We start from the raw sequence: 24,534 nt of genomic DNA on the forward strand, positions 1-24,534 counted from the left end.
AGAGGCGCACTTGTACTCGGTATTGTTGGCTATCACCCATATTAGATCTATGTACATCTTGTAGATTAATAGAAATATCAAAATATTGTACATCCTGAGATTGCTCAAGGTACCTCACCGTCCCTACGATTTACTATGAGAAACGATGTACCTCACGGCCGGTGGAGCCCCATCCAATCAGGGCCCCACGCTTATCGATAGTGCCGTTTTCTGCCGCGTTCGATCCCCGACTTTCCTTTCCATCCCCTCATTATCATTCTATATCCACCCCTCTCCTTCCATTCCCCTCGATACACTCCCTACTCCATTAAAATGCGACCAGACCGTCCTCGCGACCCTGTTGCCGGCCCTGACAGTGGGCCGGAGCCACCGTATCCTATTCAACTCTCCGGACCCGTCATTAAAGGGTTCGGGCGGGGCAGTAAAGAGGTTGGTCTACATACTACATACCTACATACCCCCTACTCTCCCCCCTCCTTCGCAAAAACAAAATAGCAATCAAGGAAGAAAGAAAGAAAAAGAAAAGAAAAGAAAAGAAAAGAAAAGAAAAAAAGAACAGGTCATCCATTGACCAGCCCAGATCCCCATAACCAGCTGAGAGCTAACGGGCCATGGCTATGCGATCATCAGCTTGGCATTCCGACAGCGAATATTCCAGCAGACGGGTTATCCGAGCACCCCGATCTCGACGTCGGAGTATACTACGGCGTGGTAGCGCTCGATCCGCGCCAGTTTTCCTACGAGGGGAAGAATGCGTCGGCGACGGTTTTGCCGGCTGTGTTGAGTATTGGGTATAATCCTTTTTATAAGAATAAGACGAAGTCGATTGTATGTTTCTTCCTTTCCTTTCTTTTATTTTTCTCGGAAAAAAGGGTAAGAGAAAGAGAGACTAATACAATTAGGAAATCCACATCATGCCACGCTTGACGGAGCCCTCACCCACGGCGCAGGTCGATTCCGGCCCCACGCATTTCCATAAGTTGCCCGATTTCTACGGTACGCCGCTGCGTCTGCTGATCCTGGGATACATCCGGCCGGAATACGATTACGTGTCGGTGGAGGCGCTGGTGGAGGACATCCGGGTGGACTGCGAGGTGGCGCGACAGAGCTTACGGCGGCCGGGCTACGTGTGTTATCTGAACGCGGATGCAGATGCCGATGAGGGGGTAGGGGAGAAGGTGCAGCGTTGGCGCCGGTGGTTGACGGAGTTTTAAGACTTGGCGGGAGGGGATATACGGCAGAAGATACATCATAATGGGGTCCATGCATATAGATCAGCGCATCAATTTAAGGCAACTGGATTTCCGCTCCCTTGGCGGAGCCTTTGGCACTTGGCAGGAGGGGATATACAGCATAGGATACATCATAATGGGGACCATGCATATGCATCAGCGCATAACCCAAGACAACTGGATTTCCGCTCCCTTGGCGGAGTCCTTGGCGGAGTCCTTGGCACTTGGCTTGATTGTATCCGTAAGACCGTCCCGGAAGGCGGCGGGACAAGGCCGCTGGGCGGAGCACTCGTCGACGTCAGCCCAGCCTTACCCAGCCTTACCGTAGGGCACCCATCAGACTCTGGTTTTATATCTTTATTGTTCCTCTTCCCAACTGTCTTTCATCCTCCTTTTTATACTTTCCCTCACCGTCCTACACTTCTTCATCTTCCCCCCACATTGACCCCCAATCAATGCCCTCGCAATGAATCGTCTCCGCGAGCACTTTCGGCGCCGCAGCAGCTCCAACAGCACCAACTCTACCCAGCCACTATCCAAATCACCCACACTAAACCCCGCCGACAAGCGCAGAAGGAGTACCCAGACCTCCGTGCATCAGCCCCCCGTGCGCCGTCTATATGTCACTTCCAGCTCGCAGGACTTCGACACGCGCATCCTACACCGCTTCCAGGCGGAGGGCTTCAAAGTCGAGTATCTGCCTTTCGTCGATACCAACGAGAGCCCGGAGAAGAATCGCAAGGAACTAGAGAAGTTGCTGAATGAACGGGAGGATGATCTAGAGCCGGGGGAGAAGTTCGCTGTTGTTGGTGTGTATCCCCCCGCATACATACATATAGATTATAGAGAGATAGGGCTAATCTCGATATGATAGCATACAACCGCCCCGCCTACCACCTCCTCTGCTCGCACCACCAATCCACAACATCCACAAACCCCTTCCCACGCCTCTGCGCCCTAGCAACCTACTACCCGGACATCCCCGCCGGCCAACAAGACTGGCTATGTCCCTACCAAACGAATGCGTCGTCGCCGCCGCCCACCGTCTTCCCAGCGTCGACAACCTCCACAGCGACGGCCTCCTCCTACGACATGCTCTCGCTCCTCCCGATCCAGATCCACCTCCCAGGCCAGCAGAAGCCCTCCCTCTGGGACGACTACAGCACGCACCCGCTCAAGAAGCGCCACCGCTGCCATCTATTCTTCTACCCGGAGTCGGAAGCAGGGTTCGCCGAGTCCACATCCTCCAGTGGTTCCCCCTCATCCTACGACGCCATCAGCGCCCGTCTCGCATGGACCCGCTCCCTCGAGTGCCTCAAACGTGGCTTCGGCTGGCCCGGCAGCACCTGGACAACCCCCGACATCGAAGACCTCTGGGAACAATACTGGCGCAAGCTGCAAGAAACGCCCCGGGGCCAGGACCCGACCACAAACACAGACGGCCCCATAAACCTAACCCTCACCAACGAAGAGGACTTCGACACCGACACGGACACACCCGTCCCCAAACCCCGACTCAGCTCAACAAGCTCCGGCCCACCCCCCCTCACAACAACCAACAACACGGAACCCAACCTCCTCGACCTCAACCCACACATAGACTGCTCGCCCACAATGCTCGGCGGGTCCAACACCACCACAATCGCCTCCTTCTACGCCTCCGAATTCTTCCCCGCAGGGCCCCCAGCCAGAAAATGCGCCTCCTCTCCCGCACAGTAGGCGTCGACCGCGTCGTCGACGAGCTGCTACTCACATTTACACACACGGAGGAGATCCCCTGGATGCTGCCTGGTGTGCCGCCGACGGGGAAGGACGTGCGCGTGCTGCTGGTTATGACGGGTAGCTTTGTGGGCGGGCGGATGGCGAGGTTGGGGGTTTATTGGGATCAGGCAGGCGTGCTTGTGCAGGTGGGACTTTTGGATCCGATGCTTGTTCCCGGGGGTTTTAGGGCGATCGGGAGGAATAGGCGCGGCTCGGAAGGGGTGGAGAGGTTGCCTGTTGTTGGGGTGGAGGGGGTGGAGAGGATGTTGGAGGAGTAGTTGGATGTGGTAGTTGGAGTTGGAGTTGGAGGATTGGGTGTGAGATAGAGATTAATGAGTAGGGGGTGGATGGATGGTGATACATGTGAGCGTGAGCTGATTCTGATGTTAGTAGTAGCTAGATATCTAGAGCATGTCTGTTGCGGCACCATAGATCTTGATGAATATAGTAAACTGGGTATAATTCAAATTCAAAGTAAAATGCTACAGTTGTAGATCTTTAATCTCCCGGCTCACCCCCCCAGCACTTCGCAGCGTCCGCACACTCGCTTCCTGCGCCTGCGGGATCACCTCCTCTACCGTCCGCGCGACATCCCCCGACAGTCCGGCCACCACCGCGCCCAGCAGCGTATCACCCGCACCATTAACACTGACGATGTCTTCGTCCGACAGCAGCGCCGCGGGCGGGAACAGACGCAGATACACACCCCCGATAGGCGACGTTTCCGACAGTGAGCGGCACACGATGTACGGCGCGGACTCCGGCGCGGTCAGTCGCCGATCTCCCGGCCGGAGAAGCTGCGTGACCAGCACGCCCTGTGCACCCAGCTTGGTGATCAGACACGGGATGAACGGCAGCAGTTGGATGCTCTGCTGCGGGATGCCCTGGTCGACTAGCGCCGCCGAGGTCATGGCCACGAGCCGGTCGCGCGATCCCGCTGCCGACATGCCCATGGCGTCGATAACGTGCCACCAGTTGTCTGACTCAAAGAGCCCGTTCTCGCGCGCGGCGGCGTACATGGTCGTCAGCTCGAACTGGTTGGGTGCGGCGAGACCGACGGCGTGGTTTGGGACGGTGTCCGTGGGCTTTATGGCGGCGGCGGCACCGAAGAGACGGCGCGATTTGGCATTGGAGACGGGCTCGAAGGCCACGCGCGCGCCGTGTGCTTTGGCGACCTGCACCCATTTGGCAAGCACTGCGGGGCTCCAGTTGGCGTCGACGACGACCCATTGCGGCTTGGCCTGTGCTACCATGGGCTCCCAGAACGTGTCGAAGTCGAGGGCCTGCTCGGGCTGCTCCATGATGCCCATGTCGGCCATGGCGACCACGAGGTCCTTCTTGGCGTCGTTGACTGCGATGTATTGCGCTGTGCGGGCACCTGATGACGGTGATAGCGTGCGGATGCCAGTCGTGGGCAGCTGTTCCTTTTGCAACGCGGACAGGGCAGCCCGGCCGCTCAGGTCGTCACCGATGACACTGCAGAAGAGTACGGAGCGGCCTAGGTAGTGCGATGCGATTGCGACGTTGTAGCCCACGCCGCCTAGGCTTTGCGTGATCACTGCAGGGTTCGATGTGTGCGATGAGGGCGTCGTGCTGGTTTCTCCGGCTAGAGGCGCGTAGTCACAGGACAGGTCGATGGCGAGGGACCCCGCTACAAGCACGTCGGTCTGGGGCGATTGTGCTGGGGAGACTTGGGCGGTCGTATTAGACCGCGACTCTGCCTCTGGAGGTGCCTGGTCAGCTTGGGGGGATTCTGGGAGCACTGGCATATGCCTGCACGGTGGCTCTCGACATTAGGGATAGGCTGGGTCCAGATCAGAGAGTGAAGTCACTCACCGTTCGTTCCGCGTTCCGTCGGCCTGTTCCAGCTTCGACAGCTCCACGGCCACACGAGTCGCGCGTTCCACGTTGGCCTCGACTAGAGCGCGGTTGGCCGCCACGCTTTTGGCTCCACTGAGTTCCTTGATCTTGCCTAGCACGAAGGGAGTGTTGTCGCTTCCCTGGTAGCCTTCCACATCGGCCAGACGGAGAGCTTCTACAATGATGGCATCCATCTCGTCTTTGGGAACCGAATGCTCTACGGGCACCGGATTGGCCAAGAGGATACCCGATGCCACTGGGAGTTGCGATTGGGCGTCTGCGTCACATTAGCTTTCATGTAGACAACCCAATGGAATGAGTGTCACTGACAAACGATAGCAGCTGCCTCTGCTTCATTCTGGATAGTCTTGGGGCTCTTCAACCCACTGTCTCGGGTAAAGAATGCGGGAAACTCGACGGCGCCTTCACGGCCATCGGCAAACGTTCCTACACAGACGCCCTCGGTCTCGAGGTACTCGAGGGTGCGCGGGATGTCGAGGAAGCTCTTGCAGCCGGAGCTAACCACCGCGACGGGGGTCCGTCCCAACTCTGTGAGGTCGGCTGCTGGGAGTCAGTGTGGTTTTAGAAAGTACCCAGAAGGCACACTTACCGGAAATATCCATCGAACTCTCTCCACCACGGTGGACACCCCCTAGAAGCTCGGTTAGCTGGGAAGACGACGCGAAAGGAAGAGTCATGTACCAAGGCCACCGGTACCAAAGATCTTAATTCCAGCCAAATGCGCCAGAATCATGGTCCCCGAGACGGTCGTTCCGCCCTGGAGACGTTTGCCCGTCAAGCCCTAAACTCAGGATGTTAGCATTGACATTGCACATGTTGTTGTTGTACCGGGTAGCACTGACCAGGCCACAGATATAGCCTAGGTCCCGGCGGGAGACTTTTAGGGCGGACTTGTGCTCCGCCGTGGATGCCAGCCGGATGAGCTCCTCCGCACTTAACCCCACGCGCGCTACTCCGTCCAGAATACCGATCGTAGCCGGGACGCCGCCATTGGCTCGAACCACCGACTCCAGTAAAGTTGCCAAAGCGACACTCTCGGGGTAGGGGAAGCCTGAGGCTGTCAACAAGATGCACGAGAACTAGGGATGGGGTGAAGGCATACCGTGGGTGTATATGGTCGATTCTAGAGCTACAACCGGTTTCCCTACCGCCACCGCATCGCGAACTTCCTCTGAGACGTTGAAGAACTTGCTCTGGGCCAAGCCATGAAGACGTCGAGGGGCACCAAGAGGGATCCTTTTGGGGAACCGCCGAGCGGCCCGGAGAGAGAACATGAGGATGTCTAGGAGAGTGATGATGGTGTAGGACGTAGCAGTGATACCGGGGGATGGGAAATATGAATGGGAGATGATGAATGCGAGGTGAGAATGGGAGATGAGGAGATGGAGGAGAGAACGAAGAAGAGGAGAGAAAGCGGAGAAAGCGGAGAAGAATTGCGAGGGCTTATCGATAAGCCGCCAACTGGCAAATAGCAGACTTACCCGATTCGGCATAGTGTTTGGTGCATTATAGAGGCCGCATATCGGGACACCTCAGCATATCAAGTGTTCAACTCGCCCTCTCCTCATCATCCTCCCGTCGCATTCCAATTGCTTCATTTTCCCTTTTCTTCTCTCCTCTCTAGTGGATTTATCCTCTCCTGGTGAGAGTGATCTATTTGGGATTTAATCTATCTCTGGTGCGGTCGATTATTCCCACCATGAGGCCGTGGACCGCCGTGGCTGCTGCTGTCGGCAGCTTTATCCTGTCCGCTCCCACCGTCGCCGCCGTCCCCACGGTGCAAACGGTGCTGTCTCCTGAATTCCAGCCTCCTGCCGTCTTTAAGAACCTCAATCTAGTTCGAACAACCAATTTGGACAAGGGGTATGTCCGCGAGACCGTCAACGTGGTCGTCCAGAACGTCGATAAACAGCCGCAATCCGAGTACTACCTCCCCTTCCCGGCCGCCGTATTCAACCACGTCGGAGCGCTGGAGGTGCGCGACAAGAAGTTCCCTGATGCTGGTCGGTTTGATGTAGAGGCCGTCAAGGTCGGCAGCTCCTCGAGGTAAGAATGGCCGTGCGAATGCGCATCCCGGTTGTCGAACTGGCGCGATGGATGCCGCCGTCCGATTGGGAAAACTAAAGCAAAACGAAGCTGACTCTGGCTCCTTTCCAGCGATGTCCATTACTATGCCGTCAACTTTCCTCAACCGCTAGCTCCCAAGGCGGAGATCACCCTCGGCATCTCCTACTCCATCCTCTCCGCGCTCACTCCCCGTCCCGCAGCCATCCAGCAGTCCGACAAGCAGTTCCTCAACTATGATTTCTCCGCCTACGCCCCCTCGGCCTACCAGACGGTGACCCAGAAGACCAAGCTGAAGCTTCCCACCACTAATGTGCCCGACTACACCACCACGGAGGGCCTCAAGTCCGGCGCCGACCCCGAGCGCCAAGGCACCACCTATACCTACGGACCCTACGACACGGCCAAGGTGGCCCCGGGCACCGCGTACCCGGTCAGCGTGCGCTACGAGTTCACCAAACCCGTCATCACCGCGTCGCTACTGGAGCGTGACCTCGAGGTGTCGCACTGGGGCGGCAACCTGGCAACTGAGGAGCGCTACTGGCTGCGCAACAACGGCTCGCATCTCGTGAACCAGTTCTCCCGCGTCGAATGGACCGTCAGCAGCTTCCAGCAGCAGCCCTCGTCCGCAATCCGCGAGCTCACCTTCCCGCTGAAGCCCGGCTCCGTCGACCCCTACTTCACGGACGACATCGGCAACGTCTCGACCAGCCGCTACCGCCCAGGGAAGGCCCGCCGCGACGCCTCGCTGGAGCTGCGCCCGCGCTTCCCCATCTTCGGCGGCTGGAACTACAGCTTCCGCATCGGCTGGAACAACAACCTCGCCAGCTTCCTCCGCCAGGGCCCCGCCGCCGATACCTACGTGCTCAAGGTGCCCTTCCTCGAGGGTCCGAAAGTGCCCGAAGGCGTGCAGTACGACCAGGTCGTCGTGCGCGTCATCCTCCCCGAGGGCGCCCACAACGTCCGCTACGAGACCCTCGACCAGTCGACCAGCAACGGTCTCCCGGGCCCGCACCAGATCAGCGCCGAGGTGTCCCCTCTCAAGACCTACATGGACACTCTGGGCCGCACGGTCCTGACCCTGACGGCCGAAGATCTGACCGACGAAGCGCGGGACTCGCAGCTTGTGGTGGGTTCCCTCCCCCAATTCTCCCCTTCCCACACACCCCATCACAATACATAATCACGATATAATACTAACGCAAACATTCAATAGATAACATACGAATACACCCTCTGGGACAGCCTACGCAAGCCCGCAACCATCACAGCAGGACTCCTAGCGACCTTCATAGCCGCCTGGGCAGTGGGCCAAATCGACGTGAGTATCAAGAAGCGATAAATCATCCATCAATCGCAATGTATTGAAGCAGTTGTATGATTTGTCTCTGCTTGTGTGTTGTGTTATGTATGTCAATTTTATCTTTCGTTATACCAGCAAAACTATGCCCCCATATTTGAATTGCTCTTCGTAGATATGATATGAACCACCGTCACGCTGTACAAGAGGCGTGGTCTTCCGGTTGGTCATCATACAACTACTTCGTCTAGCTAGTGGCTCGAATTAAAAAAAGGAAGAAACACAGCAAATCGTACAAATTCAAAGATGTAAGTAGCTAGTAATGGTTAACTCTCCAGTCCATAATAGATGTCCAAAACTCACGGACCCACCACCCATATGAAAACGCCCGACGCCTTGCAAAAGTCTAGTATAGTATAATATTATAGATACGCAGAAAGAAAGAAAGAAAAAGAAAAATCAACGAAACCAAGTCTACCCACCAGCACCGTCCTTTTTTTTGTCTGTTTCGCCCCATTTTTCATAATATATCAAATCGTTCCGTTGACGTGCGATCGTGATCGTCCCTCACCACCACCACCAGCCTGGCGCTTTTTCCAGGCGTTCTTAATAGTCGGTGCGAGACGGATGAGGTCGTCCTCGGTAACGCGGTCCTCGATACTCTCGAGGACTTTCTCCACGGTCGAGATATGGTTCGCGTCGGCCTTATCGTCACGGATACGGTGGAAGCGCCAGCGACCCTGGGAGTCCTTGGAGCACTCGACGATGGAGTCATCGAGGGGCTGGCCGAGGGCTTTGATCTCTTCCCACTCGGCAGGGGTGACGTACATCTCCGCCCAGTGGCGGTACTCGTTTCCGTTCAGCATGACGAAGAGGTGGAAGATGGGGATGGCGTCGTAGTCCGGGTAAGGGGCAGAGACGCCGTCGGCCTCGTCGTCGGAGTCGGGCTCGAGGAGCGGGAACTCGAGGCGCAGGCGGAAGTCGATGGTGTTCTCGGAGGGAGGCTTCCACTTGAGGATGTGCTCGTCTGTGCCGATGCGGTAGGGGGTGCTGCGGCAGGTGAAGATGAGGCCGTCGTTGCCGTGGATTTTCTTGACCTTGGGGATGATCTCGCGGAACATCATCTCGATGCCGTAGCTGAACTGCGTGGACTTGTCTTCGACTGTGAAGGCGCGGTGTGCCTTTTCCTCGGGAAAACGCTCGTAGAGCGCGTTGTAGGGTTTGAGGACCTTTTCTTTGAAGTATGCGAGGCGCTTGTCCAGCGTGCGGTGCATGAGGCTTTGCCCGTCGAGCACGAGGCAGTCGAAGACGAGGAATTTGAGCTGCTGCGTGCCGTCCTCGTAGGTGTCGTTGACGAGCTCGCCGTCGACGAGGGTATCGACGTGGAAGGACTGGAAGGTGTCGTCGTTGGGGAGGGGGAAGTGCAGGCCCGGGACGTAGCGGTAGTCGTTCTTGCGATCGATGAGGTAGTGGATCTCGGGGGCTTCGGGGGATTCGCCTCGCGCGAAGTACATGAGACAGCGGATGCCGTCGGTCTTTTCGCACACGTAGTAGTCTTCGCGCTGAAGCTCCATCAGGTGCTTGGACGAAAAGCTGACGGGTTGCGCGCCGGGGAAGTTGGGGTTGGAGCGTCCGAGAAGATGCGCCACTTCGTGCCGGAACTGTTCCGCCAGTCCTGGCTCCGCTTTCATGCCGACGGCATCGAGGTCTGGGACTGAATTGCTCATTGCGATCTTGATATGGGGAGGTAGGGCGTTCGGTGGGGTAGTTCGGTCGGTTCGAGTGAATAGATAGATCGATCAAGAGTTCGTTCGATGGAAGAGAGTTTTGACAGAGCTCTCTGGCCCGCAGGCGCAGGAGCTGTGAGCGGGTGGCTGTCGGGGAACTGCGCGACAGGTGGGGTGAAAACAGTGTAACGAGAGACTGTCAACAGTCTAACCGAGTCGAACAGTAAAATTGTAAGCGTAGTGGAGAGATCAAGTCAAGACAAAATGGAGAGTAAAGATATGGCGGGATGAGGCCAAGCGACGCCGGGGATCGGCCAGGTTCGCCCGTCGGTTCTTAGTCATCATGTGCCTTGTCTGTAACTATACGGACCACTCCCTACAACTACGACTTATATTCATGTACAACGATTATAGACACGATTTGCATTTAAGAAGATGGCTACCGAATCCACCGGGGTATCATATCATTGCTGTAGAACAACCATGCAACCAACGCCATCTCTGCGAGCCCGCTCCAATTGCGCGACTGATGTGAAGGTGTGTAGAAAGAGAAAGATGGAAAGAAAGAAGGAACAAAGAAGGGAAAATAAAAAGAAAGAAAAGAACAGATCATCAATCATAGCCCAGGTCCAACGCAAAGCCCGAGCGAGCTTCAAGCGTTAGTCACAACGGGCGTGTTCTTCGAGGCCTGCACCGAAGACTGAGCGGCAGCATCGCCTACATTGTCAGTTGCGACAGTAGCCGGCTCCGGGAAAGACATAGGTATCTCCTCTACAGGAGTGAAGAGATGAACATCAGTAGCGGGAGGATTACTATCGCCAGTGGAGAAGAGACCGCCGCCACGAGCGCCGCCAAGCGCATGGGAGAGCATCTCCTTGATGCGCACGAACTGGTACTTCTTCTTGGTAGAGATGAGGGTGTGGGTGGCGATGGGCTGCGGATGCGAGCGGGAGATGGCAGCCATGACGGCGTCTTTCTCTTCGTCGGAGTCGACGGGGCCATTGTTTTCCAGGTCGTCCTGAAGGGGCGCGTTGGCGTCGATGGCAGCCTCTGCAGATAGATCCGTGGTCAGCCAACAGCACTCGAAAGGAGAACAGAAGAAGAAGAAGGAGAAGAAGAAAGAGAAAAGACTCACTCTGCTGCCTCGCCTGATTCTTCTTCTGATAAGCCTGCAACAGCATATCATACGGCAACGACCGACCCGGCACCCCACGCTTCGCACCCATAGAATGACTCTTACAAGTCAAAGAGCGCGCGCACTGAGCCCCATTAGGCAGCGTAACACCGCACTGCTTCTCAACATCAACCGGGCCCTTCGGCTTCGCGGCCTTCGGCTTGGGCTCCTCCTTTTTCTTCTTCTTCTTCGTCGGCTCCTTGCTATCCTTATCGTCCTCAGCCTCCGCCTTCCGCTTCTTCCCCTTCTTCGTCCCATCCTCCGCCATCCCCTTAACAGCGCTCTTCTTCGCGCTCTTCTGCCCCTTCATCGACGACTCCTCGCCGTCGCCCTTATCCCCGCCGACGCTGCCGGCGCCGGCGCCCTCGTCGTCCCCATCGACCTTCTCCTTCGCGCGGTTGGCCGCATCGCGCGCCTCCTTCTTCCGCCTCGCCTTCTCCTGCTTCGCTTTCACGCAGCCGCGGATATGCTCGACGGCGTTCTGCTTGAGGACCGGCCTCTTGCACGTCTTGCAGATAACAGTTTCCAAGCGGTCTTCCTCGCGCGGCTTACCCGTCGGAAAGGCAGCGATTGTCTTCTCATCGATTTCAGGAAGAATGGGCGAGGATCCGGGGGAGGGAGGGGGTTCTTTATCTGGAGGAGTCAGCCAACCACATCCACACTCATACACACCCCTGATACCCAACAAGATAGACAACGGGAAAGAGAGAAAATACCATCATTCTTCTTCCGCCCCCTACCAGCCCCAGCACCAGTCTTCTTCAACTTGATCTTCCCCGGCTTCGTATCTTTCTCCGAGTACTTATACCCAGAGGCATCGACCAGATTACCTATCATTGTTATCAGCCCTGCTACTCCGTAGCCAATCCAGTATCGGCCAGTAAAACATACCAACACCAGTATTAGTCGCCATGATCGATGCTCTCCTCTCACTCTCCTTTCTTTTCTTTATTCTGTTATCCCCCCTCTCCTATCTTTCCTTTCCTTTTCGACGTCCGTCCGGTTCGCCGTTGTTCTCCGAGAGTAGAAGTAATATAGCGGGCGGGCGCCAAACGGGTAAATCAATCGGAAAATGCAGTAAAACGAGTGGAATCACGGGTCGTCGGCCGTGGTTGTATATGTGTATGTGTATGTGTAGGTATGTGTGGGGGAAGTGTGGGTTTGAATCGATCGGTCGGTCGGAACTGGGTTAGTGAGTTAGTATTATCGTAGTGTCGAGGTGAGGTTCCGCCTGTCTCTCCGCATCGGGTGGTCACGTGGTGGCCTATTGTTCTTCATGCTTTCTTACGGTCTTTATTCTTTTGATTCTTTGTTCGTTATTGATGACTATGGCTGGATTAGTGTAGCTGACTGAAGAGGATATATCTTTACTGCCGTCTTTGATAGGATATTGGGTGATGCAATCCAAAGCCGTGTTTACATTTACAACGCAGGTAGGTATATACAAGATACAAATACAGCCAACCCAGCATCACCTCAGTCTCGAAAAGCACAAAGAGCTATTCGTCCCTCCAAATCCAAAGCTATTGGTCAATGCCACTTCGATCGAGCGCTCCTGGGCCTCGTTCGGCGCGTAATTACAGTCGAACCCGTCAGCGAGACGCTGCAGGTTGATCGTCGGCGGCATGGTATTCTATCACCGTTAGCACAACTCTATTAGAAAAACAGTAAGGGGAAGAGAAGACGAAAAAAGAACCCACCTCGTGGATAGCCAGAACACTAAAGACCGCTTCTATAGCGCCCGCTCCGCCCAGGAGATGGCCCACTGCGCCTTTAGTACTGCTGATGTTCACTTCATTCGCGCGCTGCTTCCCCCCCGGACCGAGCAGGAGGGTCTTGATAGCGGCGTTCTCGGCGGCGTCTCCCACGACCGTCGATGTGGCATGTGCGTTGACGTAGTCGACCGCAGAGGGGGGGAGATGCGCATTCTTCAGCGCCTTTTTCATCGCCAGGAAGGCGCCCTCGCCGTTCTCCTTGGGAGCCGTCATATGGTAAGCATCGCCGGAACAGCCGTAGCCCTTCAGCTCGGCGTAGATGCTGGCGCCTCGCGCCTTTGCGTGATCCAGTTCCTATAGAAAGTCAGTATTGTTTGTCCTGTTCTCTTTCAATAAGTATGGAAGACTACCTCGAGGACCACCATCGCGGCCCCTTCCCCAACGACGAAGCCTTCGCGATCCGCGTCGAACGGCCGCGATGCCTTCTCGGGGTCATCGTTATAGCTAGTGGCCAAGCTGCGCGCTCGTGCAAATCCCCCGATGGCCAGGGGATGGATGCACGACTCGGCTCCGCCAGCCAGCATGACATCGGCGTCGCCACAGGCAATGAAGCGAGCGGCATCACCGATGGAATGGGCGCCAGTGGTGCACGCCGTCGTTGCCGTATGGTTGGGGCCCTGCAAATTTAGCCACGTCCCGCCATCGCACAGGATCACCTCTTACCATGAATCCATGCTTCATGGAGATATGGCCTGCGCCCAGATTGATCAACAACTTGGGTACAAACAGGGGGGAGACTTTTTTATAGCCCTAGACTAGTCAGCACGCTAGAACCATATACGCGACAAGGATACCGACTCACCCCCTTCTCATAGGCGACGACAGTATCATAGATCTCGTCAAAGTTCCCAATCCCCGATCCCAAACAAATTCCCTGCAGACGGTCAGCGGATACCGTCCATAGACACCGTCAAATGTGATACACACCGTAGCTTCCTTCTGCTCCGCCGTCGTCCGCATCCACCCCGCATCATCAAGAGCTTCCTCAGAAGCGGCCAGCGCATACTGGGCGAAGCGAGCCATTTTGCGCTCTTCCTGCGCGGGTCAGTCTCTGAGCGGAGGCGCTCAACACCAAGCACAATATAAATATAGATAAACATACATCCCTACTCAACCACTCGGAAGCATTCCACCCGCCATCCTGCCGCGTACCCTGGGGCACAACGGCGGCAATCTGACACGGTACCTCCGCGAACCTGGGGCCACGCTCACGGACATTGACAATGCCACAGTGACCATCTAATAGACGGGACCAGGTGCGACGGATGCCTGTTCGGAATGTTTAGCATTGTCATAAATACATATATGTATGGACTATAGAATGAGGGGTTCTCCAAAGGCTTGACCTTCCCGATGCGGAGGAGTGGGGACGGATGGTTGGTTGGTTGATTGGACCGAGGATGAATCTTGATATCCCTCTCCTCTCTTCTCGATTAAGTGGTTGAAGTGGGGATGATCAATTGATCCATAGTGATACAGAGCGGTAATAGGTAGGTATGGCAGGATTAAATCAAGGAAAGAAAGCAAGAAAGACATACCAACACCCAAGGGAGAGACCGCTCCTAGACCAGTGACGACAACCCGACGCATGGCATCGTGGTCCGGCGAATAGATAGAAAGATGAATTGGCCAAGCCAGATGATACTCTGTAAGATAACGATGCAGGAGAGCAAATCCGCGGGGGCATAGAAATAAGAATGAGACAAGACGAATCGGAAGAGAAGAAGATCGAGAGTTGAAGTTGATGATGAAAAAAGTGGCCCGAAAGGGAAAGTCTTCACGATAGAGTGGATGTCGTATTACGTTGTATTGGTGCTATTTTACGGGTGCGCAATACCATTTAACATGTGTATTGTACTGTATCCTTATCGATCTATCAATTGTCTGGATCATGGATATAACCAGCATCTCCTCCTTCTTTTCTTCGTCTTTTCTTTTTTCTTTTCTTTTTTCTTTCTTCCATATTCACTCTCTACAGTATACACCACACCAATAATCAACATGAAATTCTTCCTAGGGCTCCTCGCCCTAGCCGGAACCGCCCTCTCCTGCGCCCACCACGATGACGAAGCCATCCCCGACGCCGAGCGCGAAGAACTACTCAAGAAATGGGATCAAGAGGTGAGTCTCCATATACACATACATACATACACATACACACCGTATACATATATAAATCAATACTGATAAACAAAAGTGGTCCTTCACGGGAATATCCACCTTCGCGCACCTCAACCCCGTCAAATGCCTAACCACCCCAAACGAGCACTACGACATCGCCGTCATCGGCGCCCCCTTCGACACAGCAGTAAGCTACCGCCCCGGCGCAAGATTCGGACCGCGCGCCATCCGCGCCGCCAGCGCGCGCCAGCTGCGCGCAACCAGCTACAACACGCGCGCAGGGATCAATCCCTACATGTCGTGGGCGACGATCAAAGACTGCGGGGATATCCCGATCACGCCGTTCGACAACGGGCTAGCCGAGCGGCAGATGTACGAGGCGTTTCTGGAGCTGGGGTCGCGCAAGACGCCGTCGAGCAGTGAGGGCGGGGCGCAAGGTATCTCGGCCGGAAAGCCCAAGCTGGTTACGTTAGGAGGCGACCACAGCGTTGCACTCCCTGCGCTGCGCGCGCTCCATAAGATCTACGGGAAGCCGATCACGGTGGTTCACTTCGACGCGCACCTGGATACATGGAATCCCGTGCGGTACTCCGCCTACTGGCAGTCCGAGCAAACGCAGTTCAACCACGGAAGCTTCTTCTACAAGGCGAGCAAAGAGGGTCTAATCTGCCACGCGACGAGCGTACACGCCGGCCTACGGACCCGTCTAACGGGCACCGACGACAGCGATTACACGGCCGAGGGAAGCCCCGAGCAAGAGGGCTTCATCCGAATCCACGCCGACGACATCGACGATGTGGGGCCTATGGGCGTCGTCGAGCGGATTCTCGCGCGAACGGGTCTCGACCCCGACCAGCCTGTGTATCTATCCGTGGACATCGACGTGCTGGATCCAGCTACTGCGCCGGGCACGGGCACGCCCGAGCCGGGCGGGTGGACGACGCGGGAGTTTATCCGGATCCTGCGCGGAATTGAGCGGTTGAATCTTGTCGGGGCGGATATCGTGGAGGTGTCGCCTAGTTATGATAATAAGGGGGAGACGACTGCTTTGGCGGCTGCGCAGGCGGCGTTTGAGATAATTACGAGTATGGTGAAGCGGGGGTCGAGGGAGGAGGTGGGGGGTGGTATGGGGTGAAGGGGGGATCGTCGGGGGGCAGGTGAAGAAGGACGGCTCGAGGGGACAGGGTACGAAGGATGAGCTGTAGATGGGGATCAACGAGGTTGATGTAGCTTGTCAGCCATCATGTGTATGAAGTATGGGTATAAGTATGAGTATGAGTATGAAATACGAAGTGAGGATATTAGCCATCGCAAACCTAGCTTATCACCCACAGGAAGTATGAAGCATGAAGTATAAAGTATAAAGCCAGGCCTCAATCACCAAGCCTCATACCTACCGCAGCCATAATCACATACATAGAGTACGGAGTCCAAAGCGCAGACATGACATCAAGAGCACCACAATCATCCCATCCCATCCCAGATATACCTCACCAATTATTACCTACCTACATATCCAAAGCATAAACTATAAACTATAACCTATAACCAAAGTAAAACCCAATCACGAGTATGTACGATAACCAACAACCCCAGATATATTAGTACACCCCGTCAGCCACCCCGCAGTTAAACATACATACAAAGTATAAAATAAAGTAAGAACTTAGTTAGATTAGTGAGAGCCCAACTACCCCAGATATACCTCACCAACTATCACACTTGGCATCGAATCAAGTCTAAAACCAGGACAACTACGATTACCAGCAACCGAGTACCGTATTGATTCCAGCTTGGCTTATCTTGACTAAGATACATATATAAAGCAGGTGAGAAACAAGACTCAATTAAGTAGTGAATGTATCAGCTATTTTAAACGCCACTATGTATGTGGGGTATAGAGTGCGGACTTTGTAAGTGGGAGTATCATATTAGCTAGGTATCTCAGAGAGAGCTTATTGGCTATCATGGATATGGAGTATCAAGTGAGGACAATTGATGAGAGTATTATGGCTCCATTGTGACATCTTCCAGGACCACTCACTCTCAGTCAGTTTCAGTAGATGCGTACCCATGCGATAATACTATCAACCCCAGAGACGACTGCTCACCAACAACAACAGTCTATTCGACAATACAAGTACCGTCCTATAAAAGGCTACACAGACAATCAACACATATATTCCATTCAGGCTCTACTGACTCATACAAGCCCCATACGAGCTATATAAGACCGAGACAATAAGACAACCCCCGGACCCACCACGATATATAACCCGGTCCCGGGATGACCATATGCATCAAGCCAGGCAAACAGATCGAGCAAGGCAACAGATCGAGCCAGAGGGTAAGGAAAGGGAAAGGTAAACCCGGGGTATCACGGCTTGATCAGATCGCATCGCATCGCAAGCCAGGTCCCGAGGGATGAGGAAAGGGGTGGAATGGCACAACAAATTGGTCTTGTCTTGTCTTGGTCACGGACAAGCATGTCGCAGGAAACAAAATCGCGGAGATGAAGCAACAGATCAATATCATCAGCCAGCCAAAAATAAGACGCCTCGACTTCCAACGCCGACAGAGACGGTGAATCAAAGAAGGGAACATGGACAGTGGAAGGGAAGAAAGGCGGAAAACAGCCGGGGAACAGCCGGGGGTAGGCACGAGCAAGGATCCGGGTGAATCAACGGAATGAGGCGGGCATGAATCGGACGTGCAGGATAGATGGTCCGACGGAGAAGGTGTCGAGGGGAGGACTGGCGAGTATCCTGGTTCGCAGGCCATCGATCGGTGGTAGGATTGCTCGAAATTCGGGGACAGCCATGAGAAAATCCTCTGGTGAAGGTGATGATCCGCCTCCCTCTTACATGCAGTCGAAGAAAATGGGAGAAAACAACAAAGAAAGCAAAAGAAAAGGAAAAGATTCTGGCTTCAGTTCTCGATCAAGCACGTCAACGCTCCCAACCTTCCAAACGCATTGCAACATATCTGAACCGGGTCAGTCGGAGGTCTGGAAGGGGGCAAGGAGGAAGCGACTAACATGGTAACGCATGATTTGACTCCATTACAACAGCAAACAGGTGGGCCTCTTCTTCTTGACGGGAGGCTCCAACGCCGCGACGATGGCCTGAAGAAAAGATCGCGTTAGTATCGAGATTTCATAGACAACCATATATAGAGGCATCGACTCACCTCGTCAAAGACATCCTTGAGCTTGTACTGAGTCAGGGCGGAACATTCGACGTATTTGACGGCGCCCAACTCCTTGGCCATGCGATCGCCGTCCTCCTTTCGGATGGGCTGCATCTTTTGGCGAGCCAACTTCTCCCTCACGCCGGGGTCATCGCGCAAATCGGTCTGGGTGCCGACGATGAGGCAGGGGACGCCGGGGCAGTGGTGTCGGACCTCGGGGAGCCACTTCTCGCGGACGTTTTCGAAGGAGGCGGGGGAGGTGACGGAAAAGCAGACGAGGAAGACGTCGGTCTGAGGGTAGGACAGCGGGCGGAGACGATCGTAATCCTCCTGACCGGCGGTATCAAAGAGACCCAGCGTATACGGTTCATCACCGATCCTAGCGAAAGAAGAAACGGTCAGTCAGGACTCGCTAGGAGAAAAGCTGCCGAGTCCGAGTAGAGAACGATCCGACACGAACTCGAGGCATCGTCGCGACATCGGGGTTGGGCGCGATGGAGACGGACTGGTGGGTTGCAAGTCGACTTACATAACAGTAACAGCATAATTATCAAAGACCGTAGGCACGTATTCCGAAGGGAATTTGTTCGTCGTGTAAGAAATCAAGAGACATGTCTTTCCGACCGCACCGTCACCAACCACCACACACCTATCGAAGGGGGACCGAGTTAGCAGGCGCGGATAATACCGAGGAATCAGGTGAGAAAATCAAAAAGGGAAGGGGGATCGCGATATGAGATTGGCGATCAACAAAATGAGGGGGATGAGGGGAGGAGGATCGAGGGATGCATGGAGAGAGGGGGGGGACGCACTTAATCGTAGCCACAACCATGGTGGAAATCTAGAGCTCTCGGAGGCTCTGCGAACGGGGGAGGTGCAGGGGTAAAGAAAGAGGAGGATGAGGGGAGAGCGGAGGGGAAGAGAGGGGAGGGGATGAATCCGGTGGAGGAGGGGATGATATGATAATAAGAGAGGGAGGAGGAGCTGTCTAGATGGGACGGGATAGGAGTGATATGCGGTGAGTTGTATGGGTGAAGACGGATGGATGAGTGGGGGGGAGGAAGAAGGGTGGAGAGAGAGAGAGAGAGAGAGAGAGAGAGAGGAGGGGAGGAAAGAAGATGGAAAAGTGAAGAATAGAGAGAGAACCCGAAAATCAACGAGACGCGTGGTGGAGAGAGAAAAGAAGTCGAGGACAAACGTGTACGGAAGAGAGAGGAAGAAGAAAGAAGGAGGAGAGAGAGAGAGAGAAGAGGGAGAGGGGGAGAGAAGAAGCGCCGGGGTAGGGATAGCAGCGTCGATGGTGGTTGGTGTGCGGTGAGTAGTGGTAGTAGTTAGTAGTGGTTAGCATAGGTAAGAGCCTGAGGTATTGAGTCGAAAAAGTCCAGCCAACTGTGGAAATCATCCGGGACAAATCAGAGAGCGTCGCTCAATACGGGTACGGGAGAATACAGATGGCACGTTTCAATCCATTGCCATGATCCTGTCCTATCTAGGTACTCACGATCCTGTCTGATGATTGAGATAGTCACTAGATCAATAATATTAGATATCTTCTATCTACAAAGATATTAGGATATTACAAAGAAAGAGTCAATACGGAATACCAATCCAAGGGTTCCCTTGGATACCTGGTATCCCAGGTATCCAGTACCTAGGTATCAGGTAATGAATACTCCTGTTGTTGATGAACCCCTGGAATCCCAGGCAATCAATCAACGGCAGTTGCATCCTCATCTCTCAGGTATCCATCAGTCCATCCATCTGTCTATCATGTTCCCATCCAAACTTCATCCCCGATCGGACCTGTCACTCTGTCAACTCTGTCAGAGCGTTGGACGGGGGATCCACTCTTTCCTCCTTTAAATAAAAAAAAAAAAAAAAAAAAAAAAAAAAAAAAAAAAAAAAAAAAATTTAAAGCAAAAGCAGTTTCATGATGTGATGATCCACTCGGGGAACCATCAACCCTTTTTTTTTCCCTTTTTTTATTTGTTATTTTTCTCTTGATTGTTTGTTTTTTATCCCTCGGTTTCCACTCCCCTAAGCCCTACAACCTACAGCCTACAGCCTACAGTACTACCTAGTATTATAGATCATCACTCGTCTATTTCATTCATGCTCATCAAACATGCCATCAAGCATGCCTTCAAACATGCCATCAAACATCCCAGGTCTATCTATAGAGTCCCGCCCCATCCCGGTCATAATCCCAAGGATCGTCGGAAAAAGAAATATACAAAAAAAACAATCATCCCAAAACTCCACGTGCGTGGCTAGCACGTAGACCAATGCTCTCGCCGATGCAATAAAGTTGAGATGCTATAAAAAAGAGAAAGAAAAAAAAAAAAAAAAATGAAATGGAAAAAAAGGAAGTGATAAAAAGATGGGAGGAAGAAAAGGAAGAGAGTAAAAAAAAAAAAAAAAGGGAGAAAGCAAGAGACACGGGAACAATGGGCCCACTCCCGAGTCAAACCCAGATACATGTCGAACCAGAGGATTCTCTCCCATTTCAACCTGGTTCCGGGGCTCGACCACCCCCCGGAACAACAAAGCTGCGGAGTCCTGCCCCGCAACGCCTCGGGTGCCAATTGCACATGTACAGCATCGCCTCCTATCACGTTCGCTTCGAGTGACGGTCCGTGTCGCCTTCCGCGGCCTCGCGTGGAAGGATCGGCTCGTGATCTTGAGGGCCCTGGCTCATCTATCGCCTTGTGAGTGGGATGCGACGAGTGGAAGGACACGAGAAACCTACCTTGTCCAGCTTGTAGTTGTCCATCAACAAGCTCAGCGGGATCAGCGGAAGCGTCACAACCAGCGCCAGAATCAGCAGCTTGTTCATCGTCTCCTGATACGATCGGTTGATGGCAATCCGAGCGGGAGATCCCATCGGGTATTCGAGCGCCTTGGTCAGTTTCCCAAAGATCTCCTTCGCGAACGGCCGCTCCGCCTCGGGCAGATACCGCTCCAGCTTGCGCGGGATGTTATGCGTCCAGATGGCGCCCGAGATGGCCGCCCCGACCGCCCCGCCCATCTCCATGCACGTGAGGAACATCGCCGTCGCCGCGGCCACTTCCTGGTGGCTGGCGGCGGCCTGAATGCCCAGCTGGACGGGCACGTTGACGAGCCCGCCGCCCAGTCCCACCAGAATCTGCGGGATCAGGATCTGCGCGTACGAACTCCCTTCCTGCCGGAAGAGATACATCAGCAGGAAGCCCAGCATGTACACCGCGGACCCGCCGGTCGCGTAGATGCGGTAGCGCCGCGTGTACTTGATCAACAGGGACACCGCGAACGCGGAAATCGTCGACATGAATGCAAAGGTCTGGGTCACACGGCCCGCCGTGGAGACTTCAAAGTCCTGGACCACCTGAAGGTACGAGTAGAGGTAGGGTTGGATGGCGAAAAAGTAGGCCACTAGATCTTGTTAGCGCGTCTTCGACGAGCACGCGCGATCGGGGGAGATACGCACTGAAATACCAAAAGATGAGGGTACAGCCCGCAAGGACGGTGCGTTGTTTGAGCAGGTGCAAGGAGAGGAGCGGCCGCGGCGCCAATCTCTTCGAGGTCTCCCAGGCGGGCAATGCGATCAGGCACAGCACGCCCACCGCGATCATGGTGACGATGCTGTTGTTCGTCCAACCATCTTTGGCGTTGGCAGCCAGCGTCAAGGGGACTAGGATCAGGATGACCGCCGCCGACAGGATGATCAGTCCACCCATGTCGAGGTCATACCAGGTGCGGCGGGCGCGGGCCACGAACCCGGTCCGACGGTGCACCTTCGTCTTGATGAGGTTCAGACGACGGGCTTTGCGTTGGTTTAGCAGCAACGAGAGGGCCAGGGGCAGAAACGACGCCGGCAGGATCACCGACCACATGCCGTAGCCCCACCGCCACGAGAGATTGTGGAGCACCGAGTCCGCAATCGACGGGCCGATCCAGACGGTGACGAGGAAGGGTAGTTCGGGCAACAGGGCAAAGAGCGCGCGGTTCAGGAGACTGCTGCTGTCGGCGATGAACACCTGTTGGAGGATCTGCAGACCGGTGGAGCCGGCCGAATAGAAGATCTGGGCGGACGCATAGGTCTGAACGTTGTTCGAGGCAGCCATCTGGATATAGCCAAGGACATATATCAAGATGCTCACGCAGAATGCTTCGAAGCGACCGAAGACGTCGGCTATCTTGGCCATGGGGGGTTTGACCACCGCTGAAAGGGATTAGCGGATGGAGAGCACAAAACCACCGGACAACCACGATCGAGGTTCACCTACCCAAGACCACATTCTGAATGACCATGACGGTGGAGATCAAAGAATGCTTGCTGAACGCGCTGGTGGCATAAGCCGAAAGGGAAATGGTCGTTTGACTCTCCAACGAGGTACAGAACGCCATGAGAAAGATGCTGGGAATCGGGTCAGTTGCGACCTCGGCATACGGTGGGCCGGGGAACACACCTGAAGTATGCTATGATCAAGGACTTCGTGGTCCACGTCAGATTGATGGCTTCGATCTTCCGGACGCCCTCCTGGATCGAATCCTCCGAGGTCGAGTCGCTGGCGTGGCCATCGGTCTCGTACCCCGGGTGCAGGAGATGTTCTCCTTCGTCCGCCGGGTGTTCCATTGGGTCCGGGTCGATTGTTCCATACGAGGGTCCCGATCGGACATCAATTTGGGGCATTGCGACAGGGCCAAGTACGTCAAGGGCGGTTTTCGACGGGCGAAAGTAGGGCGAGCACGGTCCATCTATCAAGGGCGAGGTTCGAGAGATCGTAGTCAAATCGTAGGGAGACACACGAGGGATATGGTAGTAGCCGTCCGAGAAACCCAGTCCAAACACCGCGCATCAAGCGTCACGATAGGGCCAGCCGAATTTAAAGCGCGGACGGAGGGAAAAGTATTGTTTTATAAAGCCGCTGGTTACGTGAGAGCTAGCCAGATAGACGGGCCCACCGTAACGAAACGACGAAAAGCAACCACGCGGGGATCGGCGCCAAATCAACCAGTGTCGAAGGAAACCAAGAACGAAAATCGGAGATTGGTGGAAGTGGAGTATTGTTCAAATAAAAGGGAGGGGCCGGCGGCCAAGGCGAAGAAGCGCAAGCGTAGATGAGACGTCAGGCGTCGGGTACCAGAGACATATGAGTTAGGTAACCTTCGGAGAGGGGTGGATCCAGCGATCGAGAATATCTATTGTACAGGGGGAGAAAGCGCGGGAGCAATCATTCAAGAACTCCAAACTGCAGAAGAATGGGGTGGTATGAATCACAATCGGGGGGAGGGGGCCCGCCGACACGATCGACAGGCGAGACTTATGCACGTCGACGTGGGAGGGAAAGCGGGATCAGCCTATGGGCTTGAGGCCCGAGGCCCAGGCAGGGTATGGCACCACCAGAATGGGAGGCTGAAGCGGAAACTATTTGCTGAGCGAGTCGATAGTGGGATTGAGATATTGGGGAGCCCTCATCTAGGGTAAAGAAGTGACTCATGGAGTGTTATCCTTGCGTTTGGAGTTGATCAGTTGAGGAGATCCACGTAATCAAGACTGGTATGGTGCATGTGAGGTCATGAGCGACCTGTCGGAGAATAGGTGGGGTGAATGAAGGGGAGACGAAGGTAGGAAGTAGCCAGTATTCCTCTGAGTGCTCGTCAATATTTTACCAATGGAGTAGACAGAGGAAGGGTAATATGCAAAGAGGGGAAGAAGAAGTGACGTGAAGAGGAAGTGAGAGTGAAAGTGAGAGGAAGAGAAAAGGTGGGGAGGAGAAGTTTAGCCAGAAGTGGCAAAGCCGGGAATGGTTTAGTTGCGGTTTCGGCTCCATCAGATATGATAAGATCAGCTTATCATCCTCCTCTACGGACGATTCTTTATCAGATCAATGCATCGATTATATCGAAACGATAGTAATATAAATATCATAAGAGGAAGAGATGAGTGTTATAGAATACGAGATACTATACTACTATACACGACCATATTTAAATGATTCTACCGCGAATACCGCGTGAAAGGGGTTCCATCAGGCCGATCAGCCATGACCAATCGAGGACTAGCCTTCTCCACTTGAAGTATACTAACTTCGACACTGAATGTAATCTTCTACAACGATTAAAAATCAGATAGTAGGACATGTACCACAGACAAGACTCACAAGATACATCCACGTTCCCCCCGAAAGCCATGTGATTTGAATCCGTCAGTGCGACGACAGTTGTCTTCCCCACTCCATCCGGGAGATATAGATGAACCGATGATATCCCGTGTTCCATCGACACTAGCGCTGCAACGCCGGGGCTATCGGGGTCAGACCGTTCAATT

The 24,534-nt window shown here is 54.4% G+C and overlaps 11 protein-coding genes across 11 annotated transcripts; 4 read left to right on the forward strand and 7 right to left on the reverse strand.

Annotated features, from left to right (window-relative positions):
- Positions 1-312: 312 nt before the first annotated feature.
- fmn1 (riboflavin kinase) lies at positions 313-1,374 on the forward strand (the record flags this gene model as incomplete). Its single annotated transcript, XM_024835231.1, has 3 exons — positions 313-429; positions 631-828; positions 903-1,374. 3 exons carry the CDS (start codon positions 313-315, stop codon positions 1,212-1,214), a joined length of 627 nt encoding a protein of 208 aa, XP_024691537.1. The 3' UTR covers positions 1,215-1,374.
- A 324-nt stretch (positions 1,375-1,698) lies between these two features.
- P168DRAFT_328046 (dienelactone hydrolase) lies at positions 1,699-3,271 on the forward strand (the record flags this gene model as incomplete). Its single annotated transcript, XM_024841309.1, has 3 exons — positions 1,699-2,041; positions 2,107-2,857; positions 2,911-3,271. 3 exons carry the CDS (start codon positions 1,699-1,701, stop codon positions 3,269-3,271), a joined length of 1,455 nt encoding a protein of 484 aa, XP_024691538.1.
- A 204-nt stretch (positions 3,272-3,475) lies between these two features.
- P168DRAFT_270843 (pseudouridine-5'-phosphate glycosidase/carbohydrate kinase family protein) lies at positions 3,476-6,246 on the reverse strand (the record flags this gene model as incomplete). Its single annotated transcript, XM_024835232.1, has 7 exons — positions 5,977-6,246; positions 5,717-5,925; positions 5,556-5,655; positions 5,464-5,505; positions 5,184-5,414; positions 4,830-5,130; positions 3,476-4,766 (listed from the first exon to the last, which is right to left on the reverse strand). Exons 1-7 carry the CDS (start codon positions 6,146-6,148, stop codon positions 3,476-3,478), a joined length of 2,346 nt encoding a protein of 781 aa, XP_024691539.1. The 5' UTR covers positions 6,149-6,246.
- A 188-nt stretch (positions 6,247-6,434) lies between these two features.
- P168DRAFT_305327 (dolichyl-diphosphooligosaccharide--protein glycotransferase subunit OST1) lies at positions 6,435-8,387 on the forward strand. Its single transcript, XM_024838922.1, has 3 exons — positions 6,435-6,920; positions 7,032-8,067; positions 8,155-8,387. The coding sequence occupies exons 1-3, from the start codon at positions 6,574-6,576 to the stop codon at positions 8,278-8,280; spliced, it is 1,509 nt and encodes a 502-aa protein (XP_024691540.1). The 5' UTR covers positions 6,435-6,573; the 3' UTR covers positions 8,281-8,387.
- Positions 8,388-8,602: 215 nt separating this feature from the next.
- P168DRAFT_291121 (mRNA guanylyltransferase) lies at positions 8,603-10,224 on the reverse strand. The gene has a single exon (XM_024837348.1). It carries the CDS (start codon positions 9,963-9,965, stop codon positions 8,769-8,771), a length of 1,197 nt encoding a protein of 398 aa, XP_024691541.1. The 5' UTR covers positions 9,966-10,224; the 3' UTR covers positions 8,603-8,768.
- A 194-nt stretch (positions 10,225-10,418) lies between these two features.
- On the reverse strand, positions 10,419-12,313 carry P168DRAFT_291122 (deubiquitination module subunit SGF73). Its single transcript, XM_024837349.1, has 4 exons — positions 12,031-12,313; positions 11,856-11,969; positions 11,101-11,772; positions 10,419-11,015 (listed from the first exon to the last, which is right to left on the reverse strand). Exons 1-4 carry the CDS (start codon positions 12,050-12,052, stop codon positions 10,618-10,620), a joined length of 1,206 nt encoding a protein of 401 aa, XP_024691542.1. The 5' UTR covers positions 12,053-12,313; the 3' UTR covers positions 10,419-10,617.
- Positions 12,314-12,536: 223 nt separating this feature from the next.
- P168DRAFT_255016 (putative beta-ketoacyl synthase (Cem1)) lies at positions 12,537-14,535 on the reverse strand. The gene is made up of 8 exons (XM_024834434.1): positions 14,453-14,535; positions 14,017-14,183; positions 13,842-13,949; positions 13,717-13,788; positions 13,578-13,664; positions 13,265-13,531; positions 12,840-13,208; positions 12,537-12,772 (listed from the first exon to the last, which is right to left on the reverse strand). The coding sequence occupies exons 1-8, from the start codon at positions 14,502-14,504 to the stop codon at positions 12,611-12,613; spliced, it is 1,284 nt and encodes a 427-aa protein (XP_024691543.1). The 5' UTR covers positions 14,505-14,535; the 3' UTR covers positions 12,537-12,610.
- A 356-nt stretch (positions 14,536-14,891) lies between these two features.
- Positions 14,892-16,240, forward strand: P168DRAFT_328052 (agmatinase; the record flags this gene model as incomplete). Its single annotated transcript, XM_024841310.1, has 3 exons — positions 14,892-15,035; positions 15,112-16,149; positions 16,220-16,240. Exons 1-3 carry the CDS (start codon positions 14,916-14,918, stop codon positions 16,238-16,240), a joined length of 1,179 nt encoding a protein of 392 aa, XP_024691544.1. The 5' UTR covers positions 14,892-14,915.
- A 1,104-nt stretch (positions 16,241-17,344) lies between these two features.
- On the reverse strand, positions 17,345-17,944 carry P168DRAFT_173939 (uncharacterized protein). Its single transcript, XM_024832908.1, has one exon. The coding sequence runs from the start codon at positions 17,814-17,816 to the stop codon at positions 17,424-17,426; it is 393 nt and encodes a 130-aa protein (XP_024691545.1). The 5' UTR covers positions 17,817-17,944; the 3' UTR covers positions 17,345-17,423.
- Positions 17,945-18,096: 152 nt separating this feature from the next.
- cdc42 (Rho family GTPase CDC42) lies at positions 18,097-19,056 on the reverse strand (the record flags this gene model as incomplete). The annotated part of the gene is made up of 4 exons (XM_024838212.1): positions 18,097-18,159; positions 18,225-18,603; positions 18,754-18,873; positions 19,037-19,056. 4 exons carry the CDS (start codon positions 19,054-19,056, stop codon positions 18,097-18,099), a joined length of 582 nt encoding a protein of 193 aa, XP_024691546.1.
- Positions 19,057-20,239: 1,183 nt separating this feature from the next.
- mirC (siderochrome-iron transporter MirC) lies at positions 20,240-22,896 on the reverse strand (the record flags this gene model as incomplete). The annotated part of the gene is made up of 5 exons (XM_024838213.1): positions 20,240-20,275; positions 20,974-21,635; positions 21,691-22,425; positions 22,490-22,620; positions 22,673-22,896. 5 exons carry the CDS (start codon positions 22,894-22,896, stop codon positions 20,240-20,242), a joined length of 1,788 nt encoding a protein of 595 aa, XP_024691547.1.
- Positions 22,897-24,534: the final 1,638 nt, after the last annotated feature.

The sequence above is a fragment of the Aspergillus campestris genome (genome assembly GCF_002847485.1).
Source record: "Aspergillus campestris IBT 28561 chromosome Unknown P168scaffold_8, whole genome shotgun sequence".
In the NCBI taxonomy this organism is placed as follows: Eukaryota; Fungi; Ascomycota; class Eurotiomycetes; order Eurotiales; family Aspergillaceae; genus Aspergillus; species Aspergillus campestris.